General features: G+C 45.5%; 1 protein-coding gene across 1 annotated transcript in view; it reads left to right on the forward strand.

The window, feature by feature from the left end:
- The first annotated feature begins 836 nt into the window (after window positions 1-836).
- The window catches only part of LOC135825591 (1-deoxyxylulose-5-phosphate synthase YajO-like), a 17,368-nt gene continuing 8,083 nt past the window's right edge, over window positions 837-10,121 (forward strand). Inside the window, exons 1-5 of the mRNA XM_065338200.1 lie at window positions 837-1,115; window positions 4,144-4,258; window positions 5,052-5,242; window positions 6,263-6,337; window positions 7,485-7,583. Coding sequence (XP_065194272.1) covers window positions 1,008-1,115; window positions 4,144-4,258; window positions 5,052-5,242; window positions 6,263-6,337; window positions 7,485-7,583 — 588 coding nt within the window. The 5' untranslated portion in view covers window positions 837-1,007. The remainder of the gene's footprint in view (window positions 1,116-4,143; window positions 4,259-5,051; window positions 5,243-6,262; window positions 6,338-7,484; window positions 7,584-10,121) is intronic.

Consider the following 10,121-nt stretch of genomic DNA (forward strand, 5'->3'; position numbering starts at 1 on the left):
GTCATGGTATCAAGAGCACATAACCCCATCATGTACTCTTGATGGTATAAGCAGACTCCCGCTATAAAATCTCGTGCACAGTAGCATACCGGTAAGCCTTTTCGGAGTTTTCGAAATCACTCCTTCCTTCTCCGCAGGAAAGTCTGAAGAGCTGTCCATGATCCAACCAAGGCAAGTAAATGCGCGGGACAGGTACGTACATGTACATGTAAATACGGTCATAATAATTGTACCATGTATTATGCCTGTTTGCTCGTCAACCACGAACATCTAGGGGGTGTTCGAAATGTCTTCATCAACTTTTCGAGATTACAGTAGTTGAAGACTGAAGTGTCCCAATAGAACGGTGTCTATCATTTTAAATTTTTTTAGAGTTTTTCAGTGGATTTGTCATGGCGATATTGACGTCCGATCAGATCGACCATCTCGACGTAGCTATTCCAAACTCTTCGGTCCGGAACTAATCCACCTCTCCCATCGGATGAGGTTGTGCCACAGTGGAGTTTCGAGGAGTTTCGTTTCTCTGAAGTGGCCAATAATAAGGCCACCTCTTCAGAAAAACGAAACTCCTCGAAAAGTCAAAGAGTGCGCCCCTACTACAGCCGTACTGGGCCCTCAGTCTACGCGAGCTAGGCTTAGCTGGGACCACGTGGAGTCAAACGGATCTTGCCTGATCCGACGATCCGATACCTGCTTCCTGTACTAGTGTAGAGCGGATCTTGTGTTCTGGACACGTCTATGACGCCTTGGCGGCTGTAAACGGTAAACAATCATGGTAAAGGCTCGGTACCGTACTCACGCTTCAGCTACATCAGTACATGTCTACACGCTATCGATCTCATTCCCCTTTTCTTTGATGACTTTGCAGCTATAAACATCGTTGCGTTCTCACTTTGAGGACCTACTTGTAGCTGGATCAGCGGGAAACGGACAGCCTGTATTCGGTGCGTTGCTCTGCAAACGTCTTTTTGTAGGACGATAAACTGCGAGAGAACGCAGAGTGAGCTATGGCAGCCGAGGCGAGTGTCAAATGCGGGATGCGCTTTCTTGGGAAGAAGAGTGGCGTGAAGGTGTCCAACCTCTGCCTAGGAACGATGACGTTCGGTGAATCGGACGTAAGTCAATGAACACCTGGATTCTTCTGTAGTAGTAGTTAGCCTGCGCTGCACACTGCAGTCGCACTCTGTACAGTCACTGGGTATGTGTGCAATGTCCTAATCCTAGAATTTTTTTTAACTCAGATACTTAGCCAGTAAATTATAATTGAAATAGAAGAAATCACATGGAAACGAGTTATGAATGTCTCAGTAGCCTGTCGTGTTATCGCACTTTCTGACTGCTTATTATCTTGTTTACAGTCGTGGACAGTTGCTTCATAACTCGTTTGGCCATTGCCGCGCTCGTTGCGTCCATAATAATAGATACAGCCCTGGCCAGAAATCCAACCTCATGAATAAAGTAGCTCGGCGCTAGATTTCACAGACTAGTGTGTTTAGTGCAAGGGCTGCGTGGCATGCGTACTTTATTCAGGAGGTTCGATTTCTCTGGCCAATGCTGTATATTCCGCAACTGCTATGATGCGATAATAGGGAGGTTCCGGGGTACAATATGCCTTGCCAAAATCCGTATGGGCGCTACGGATTTTTTCAAGGCGTGCTTCATACGATTTCTCAGCACGGAGAATCCGTGTGGACTGACTTTCGTACGAAACATGTTTCGTATGGAGATTTTGCGTCATCGAGTGCAGAAAGATTTTTAAACGTACAAATTTGGTACGAGAAACATCGATTTTCCATGGAAAGTTTTGATTTCAGTACAAATTTTCAAAATAAAAAGGCATAGTGCGGGAATATGACGTGTTTTCGTTTGCGATCGTAACCTAGGCAATGGCGGCAAACACATAAGTTCCGTACTCGGAAACATTTCACTGCTCGAAAACAACGTATAAAAAATCCGTAGCGCCTCTATGGATTTTGACACGAAAAATCGTACTCCGGAACCTCTCTATTATCTACTAGTACATGACATACTACAGTCCATTTCAAAACTATAGACGCGCAGTGTTTTTGAAATATTTCAAATTTGGCTGGAACATTTTGAGAATAGTTTTCGGAATATTGCTCAGGTCCGCTCCACAATTGCTCTCATATAGTTTCTAAACGACTGGATAACAGACGCCCAATTTGGAAATAATTATGCACAAAGTGATCACAGATTTTATGTGGTATAGATGCTGGCATAACGGTTTTTGCCTACAGTGCATTTCAAAACTATAGACGCGTAGGGTTTTTGAAATATTTCAAATTTGGCTGGAACTTTTTGAGAATAGTTTTCGGAATATTGCTTAGGACCGCTCCACAATTACTCTCATATAGTTTCAAAACGATTGGATAACAGACGCCCAATTTGGAAAACATTATGCACAAAGTGATCACAGATTTTATGTGGTATAGATGCTGGCATAACGGTTTTTGCCTAGGTACGCGTCTATAGTTTTGAAATGGACTGTAGTACATATACTGGCACTTGGAATACCTACATTGTATAGAGGTTGTGCCATTGCACGTAAGTCATTCGTTGAGATGCGTTGGCGATGTCGCGGCACAGCCACCGGATGCACTAGCGACTCCCTGACGTCTCTCCCTGTATACATAGCACCCATGAGCGATTCTGGCGACTCCCCACTATGAGGTCATTCACAGAACCTCTATACAGGTAACTTCGCTTATAACGACTGCGGATACAACGTCACTTCGCGAATAACGACAGAATTTCCATGCCCAGAGCAAAGTCCCTTCCAACTGTAATACAATGTATTACAGTTGGAAGTTATACCCGAAGTCTCATTATTATGTCGTAATAATGAGACTTCGGGTATAACGACACTTCGGGAATAAGGACACTTTTCCGATGCCACGCCGAGTGTCGTTATAAGCGAAGTTGCCTGTACATGTACCGGTTTGAGACGGTGACGAGTGACGGATTCATCTGGGTGTGGGCATTTGACCAGCGTTTGTGACTGCAAGCCACAGCAAGCAAAACATGTGTGGAGCACGGGCCACGGGGGCTCAGTTGAGGGCCACGGATTATGGTAAAGTTTTATACATACTATGCTTCCATTATGACTGTTGTGCCCGGTGAAATCTGGAATCTGGACCGCCGTGCAAAGCGCTCCCCCCCCCCCCCCCCCCCTCTACACACACGCACGCACGCACACACGCACGCACACACACACACACACACACAAAATTCCTGTTCCAGACTTGATGCAACTCTCTGGTGATAGTATTGCGTAAAGGGTATGCAGAAGAATTCAACCCTGCACAGATTTCAATACCAACGGATGTGTAGCTTTGCTGATGGTGTGCTGTGGCAACGTGTCGAGGTCGCGGCTGGAGAGAGCAGTTATGGTGTGGTGGTTGGTGAAAAATCTGGTGATCGTTGCAGAGAAGCTGGCTGTTCCCAGTTTTGGGTGGTCTGTGAGCTGGTGCTTCCTGCCGACTTGCTTGAATTCTTGAGCTAGGCACAACTATTATCCAGAGTGTACTTGAGCCAACTTGTGTCCTCTCCCTTCAGCACGCCTGCAACCAGAGAGGTTTGCCTGCAACTCAAGGGGTTTCCCCTATGCTCCCACCACATGACCACTACATGCCGTATTTTCCGGAGGAAAAGCTGAACCCGGAATTTGTGTCACAGAAATTTCGAAATCTACCCTGTGTACCAATTGATTTTGTTTGTTTTTGTTTTTGTTTTTGTTTTATTTGACCATCGTAGTGTGAGTCGCACTGACGTTTTTGGGTGTGGATTACGAGTGGTCAAAGTGCGGCTTATACAGTCAACTTCGCTAATAACGACTGCGGATATAACGAAAATTCGCGAATAACGACAGACTTTTCATGCCCGGAGCAAAGTCCAGTCTACCTGTATACACATGATGAGACTTCGGGTATAGCGACACTTCGCGAATAAGGACACTTTTCTGATGCCCGGCCGAGTGTCGTTATACGCAAAGTTGACTATACTCCAGAAAATATGGCAAACCATTGCAGAAGTATGTTACCACCATACTCGCTGTTCCCAGCTAGTCATCCATCACCAGAAGCATCAATTTAATGCTGTGCATCCATTCTATTTTCTGCATAGAAAGCTCTCATCAAGTTGCCCGGCCAAATGGACGAAGAGGATTGCTTCAAGATCTGCGACCGCTTTGTGGAGCTTGGTGGAAACTTCTTTGACACCGCAGATGCATACAGTGCGGGTAAGATCTAGGAATTTTCATACTCCAAGTTCTATAGAGCGGCTCTGCATCTCAGAGAGCAAATTACTCTAATTTCAGAAATTTTCGGTGGTCAATATTTTCGGTATGAGGGCAACAGGCCAGGTTAGGTGAACAGAAATTTTAGGTACAGAGAATCAGTTCCATATTGGATTATGTGTGTTAGTGTTTGTTCGGTGTATTGAAATTTTAGGTATGAAACAAAAGCACCCTAAGTACCGAAAATAAAAGTACACCGTTAATTTGTGAAATTACAGTATGTGAAACACACACTTGTACTGATCACACTGAAGATTTGGTGAAGATAGAGAACAAGTCAGCAACACAAAGTCCATGACTCCATGTGTTGAGAATGTTGACACTGGGCTAACCCATCCTTGTGACTATTTTGATTATCGATCACAAAATCAATCATCAGGATACTGGGGGCTATACTCGGGGTTGTGTTCAACCCCGAGTATAGCCCCAGTCTCCTGCATGATGAGTGCTTTTCAGCATGAAACTCGTGAGTAGAGACGTATAATCACTTTTTGTTCCACCGGAGTTTCTTTTGATTATCGATCACCGTACTCGCGGGGTTAGTGATAGTGCTCTATTTTTCGTAACCCATTACAGACGGGGTACTATTCAAGAGAGGATACTTTTTTTCTCGATTTTGAACCTGGGGAACGTGCATCTGTGCAATGAGATGGACAAGAGCATGAGCAAAACAAAAACTCTCTCTCTCCCCTCTTTCTCCATACGTGTCCCCCCCCCCCCCCCCCCCCCCCCCCAGGCCGCTCGGAGGAGATCCTTGGCAAATGGCTAAGCAAGCAACAGCGCGACCGTTTCTTCATCGCCACCAAGGTACGCTTCCCGACAGACATCACCGAACCAAACAGCGTAGGACTGTCCCGCCATCATATCCTCACAGGCGTGGAGCAGAGTCTGAAACGCCTGCAAACCTCCTACATCGACTTGCTTTTCGTAAGTTGTTACAAGTACTTGTTGGTGCACATTGTAGTGGTACAGATAGGTGTAAGGGACTAGCTCCCGTTTGTGTCTTTCCCTCAAACCAGTGAATACCTTGTGACTTGTGGCTCCCCGCGTGCTAGTTTGTACGTGAAGTGTGTGGGTTACAGTGACGGCTGCGCCCCACCCGCCGGTGTGGATTCACAGGAAGTGTGAGTTACGAAGTCTTAGGAAGATGTTGAACAGTCTCTGCTGGGATGACGACTACACCATAGCTCAGTGGTTAGAGCATCGCTGGCTACAAGCGAGGGTCCCTGGTTAGAGTCCTGGTGGTGACAGTCAATTTTTTCTTCAGACTTTTCCCGTTTGTGTCTTTCCCTCAAACCAGTGGACTAACTATAGGTACTGTGTTTTCGGCAATACTGGCCGAGGAGCTTTTGCGAGCCCTGACATTTCACCCAATTTGAAACATTGCGGGTGCCTCTTGCAGAGGTTCTTGTGATGGCAAGTTACATGACTGTGCAATGGGTTATAGGTCATGTGATTAATCACATGACTGTGCAACGGGCTGTAGGTCATGTGATTAATCACACGACTGTGCAATGGGTTATAGGTCATGTGATTGATCACATGACTGTGCACCGGGTTGTAGGTCATGTGATTATTCACATGACTGTGCAATGGGTTGTAGGTTGTGTGATTGATCACATGATCGATACCCGGTGACTGGGGTCAGTGTGCATAGCTTCACAGAATGTCGGCCATGTTGGCTGCTACTAAAGCCAAGCCGTATGTCTGTGGGTCACATGAAATCGACCATATTGCTCTCTCTCAACACATACTCTGCACAGCTTCTACTTAGACATGGTGAAGTGAACATAATTTGCAACAACTCTCTGTGATAGTTGGTAGTCTCTGTGATAGTTTTGTTGTTGGAAGAACAGGTTGTTGGAAGAACAGGTGGCATGCGATTCGCGTGTGTGTGTGTGTGTGTGTGTGTGTGTGGGTGTGTGTGTGTGTTCTATCTTGTATTAGACACATTGTTGGGATGAGGGCACGCCAATCGAGGAGACACTGCGCGTTCTCAATGACCTTGTCACATCCGGCAAGGTAGGGCCTTGTTCAGGGACCGCTGGAAAAGATAGACCTGTTGCTACAAGTGTGTGTGTGTGTGTGTGTGTGTGTGTGTGTGTGTGTGTGTGTGTGTGTGTGTGTGTGTGTGTGTGTGTGTGTGTGTGTGTGGTATGTGTTGTGTGTATGTGTCCGTGCGTGCGTGTGCGTATGTGTATGTGTGTGTGTGTGTGCATGCGTGCGCACACCCGTGCGTCTGTGTGTATGTGTGTATGTTTGCACGCGCATGTGCGTATGTATACCAGGGTTGGCACTTTTCTGTGAGTAGAAATCTGAACGGGTCAACCGCTGGCCAGGAGGGTGGGCAGGGTACAGGGAGGCAGCACTCCAATTAGAAGCCGGAGCATTTTAGGCTTTCAAGAGTCCGTCAATCAGCCGAGTGGATGCTCCACTTCATTCCAATGCTTGCCTCTCGACCGTCGCATAAAATAATCGAAGTGATATGACTAACATGCTTAGCACGGCAGCTCCCGAAGTTGCATTCTCATCAGTGCCTGGTAGTAGGCTATGATTGCGAGGTCTCTGGTCGGACGAGCTCCACCAGCCAGAACGGCACATCTCCCCTACACCGCCCTTTGTCTTGCTGCCCGGTATCACTCATCCTGTCCTCTTTCCATGATTGTTAGTAGTGCTGTGTTTGCTAATAAAAAAAGAAAGAAAGAAAGGACCAAGATGTTATATGTGTTATCCGTAGTTTGTGTCCAACACTAGCATTTATAAGTAAGATGTTGTGTAGTCAGAAGGTGCAACAGCTAGCACAATACATTTTAACATTTTGGTCCTTTCTTTTTAAATTTAATCCTTGTGTAGCTGGTATACTCTCAGCACTCAAAGCACATACTTGTTGTTACGTAAGTAGTTATCATTCGTTCATTGTCTCACAAGGAGAAGAAGAAGACAAGGCAGTGCGAGTATGCGCACTGCTATCCATGCATTCCTACGGTGTACTATTTATGTGTATACAAATTACGTGTCATAAAGTAGCCATGCTACACTATCCGAGTCTTATTTGCACACCAAATAAATACTTGTAAAGCATCCACCTAACGGTTATTAACTCTTGTACTCTTGACCGTCCTCGTCCCCTTCGCTGTTCTGTCATCGCTGCGTCTGTGTTTTGTTCCAGGTTCATTACGTTGGCGTGAGTAACGTGACAGGCTGGCAGCTGCAGAAGATCATGGATCTCAACCGTCAGTTCAACTACCAGCCAATCGTGGCATTGCAGGTAGGTCTTTGGCGAGAATAATTGTGACAGAAGGGCACTCTTCAGGCTCTTGAGCAACATCTTTATAAATGTATACTAGTGAAAACGTTCAACATGTTCTTCAGGAGCCCGAAGTGTGTCCTTGTTCTTAGTACTATCACATTCTTGTCTCTGAGGAAAGAGAAAGTTGAATTCTTTCCAGCTTGTGTTCCATTTGTAGTTAGATTTTTAGTTAGCATGAAAGAACGAGAGTGGGTGTGCTTGTGGGGAAAGGGCTCAGGGAAGTTGTTGGATACTAGTGAAATCTTCAAAAAAAGTTGAAGTATATGTTTTGTTCAGCAGCCCGAAGTGTGTCTTTCTTCTTAGCATTATCGCATTCTTGTCTCCGAGGTAACTGGTACAGACGAATGCCTTCTCTTTGTCACCATTCCCGACCATGTGGCTGCAAGCTGGCCTTACAGTCCTGTCGAGCGCCGAAGTACTGGGGGGGGGGGGGGGGGGGGGGGGGGGGGAGGTCAGGGTTCTAGCCTAGCCCGTTCTTATTATTAGCGAGCACAGCAGTTTCGTTCCTATTTGTTGGTACAGTCTTGCATGTACAAAAGCCGGGTTTGCTTACAAGCACATCGCGGATAGAAGCCTGAAAATCAAACGGGTCAAATGCATAATAAGCCTGTCGCGCGTAGAAGCCTGGCTTCTATGCAAGCGCGGATCGGGTAGGTCAAGAGTGCATGCGCTATGTACGGTGCATATTAAAACTGCCACCATACCGGTAGTCAGTAGTAGATCTACGCATGTCGCGCGTAGAAGCCTGGCTTCTATGCAAGTGTGGTGCATATAAGCATGGTTTGCATACAAGCCTGGTTTGCATTAAAGCCTGATGCAGAAAGCGGCTTATATGCTTATAAGTAGCCAGTGCAGGCTAATTTTTATTTTTCAAGGAAACCCTTCGAAAATGGTACCAATCGATTCAGCATGGCATTTTCATTCCTCCTGCAAAGTTTCAGCTGATTTGGAGTCATGACAAGGACGCTATGGCGATTTGAAGATCGAAAAACTTCACTTTTGTTTGTCAAGAAGAAAGACCATGATCGCACACAAATCATACAACCCGTGTGGCACAATGATTTTTGAACGAAGTTGATCCGCGGACCCCGTGCTTCGCGCATGCACGCATGCATACTGCACAGTACAGAGGCTTTTTTGAACGCAGATATGTAGTTCTTCGTCTTCTTCGAAATGTCTTCCAAATGCGTGGTGCTGGTGTTGTTCTCAGCTTCGTCAAGGCACTGGCAGAATGCAGCTGCATGTGATGCTCCTGTGTGTTCATGCATGTTCTCTTTTCGCGTCTCGACATTGTAGCGTCCAGACTCAGCTCGACTGGAGAAGATTGAGGAGACTATGCTTTGATCCACATGGAAAATCGATGAAATTTGGTAATTATCGTCGGGCGCTAAAAAGCGCTGGGGAGCATGGGGCTAAAACTTCGTAGCAGTCATCCCTACCATGACAGGCATCGACTGGTATATGTTCCATTCTGTTCCCAACCACTACGGGTCGTCTGCGAAGCTTTCTTCTTCGCCGATTCTCGGACAGATCGTACGTCTTCGCACTGTATCTCTCGTCTCCCTCAACGGATCAAAACACGGTTTTCGCCAGGACGAACACAAACCCCCAGATTTCGCGGCGGCAACATCTTCGAGTAGGGAAAAGCTAGCAGCTAACCAAGAATCACCAAAAAACACGTGTAATACTCAGTGTGATTTGCGATAGCTGTCATTGTGCCGTCGCACCATGCATGTACCATGCACGGGAATGGAACACGGATGAGTCGTTTTATTACGACAGCCTGCACTGGCTATTATAAGCCCGGCTTTTATCCGCGACTTTGCGGTATGCAGAGTTATACGTCTGAGTGCACATTATAATGTACATTATAGTGTACATTATAGTGTACATTATAATGTACATTATAGTGTACATTATAGTGTACATTATAATGTACATTATAGTGTACATTATAGTGTACATTATAGTGTACATTATAGTGTACATTATAGTGTACATTATAGTGTACATTATAGTGTACATTATAGTGTACATTATAGTGTACATTATAGTGTACATTATAGTGTACATTATAGTGTACATTATAGTGTACATTATAGTGTACATTATAGTGTACATTATAGTGTACATTATAGTGTACATTATAGTGTACATTATAGTGTACATTATAGTGTACATTATAGTGTACATTATAGTGTACATAATGGTGGCGTCCCACAGTACTGTGTTTGCCCACTGCTGTTTATTCAATTCCAGCATCAACCGATGAAAAACCAACCAAGGCAGGTTGCGTTTATAGGGGAAAGCATCAGAATAGCAGATTTACCGTATTTTCCGGGAGTATAAGCCGCACTTTGAACACTCAATATTCACCCAAAAATGGAGGGTGTGGCTTATACTCTGATGATCAAATTAACGGTGATGAATAGGATAGAGGTCTTTGGTTCGTGGTAAAAGGGTGGGGGGGGGGGGGGGCTTATACTCCGGAAAATA

Source organism: Sycon ciliatum, chromosome 10 (assembly GCF_964019385.1).
Source record: "Sycon ciliatum chromosome 10, ocSycCili1.1, whole genome shotgun sequence".
Taxonomy (NCBI): domain Eukaryota; kingdom Metazoa; phylum Porifera; class Calcarea; order Leucosolenida; family Sycettidae; genus Sycon; species Sycon ciliatum.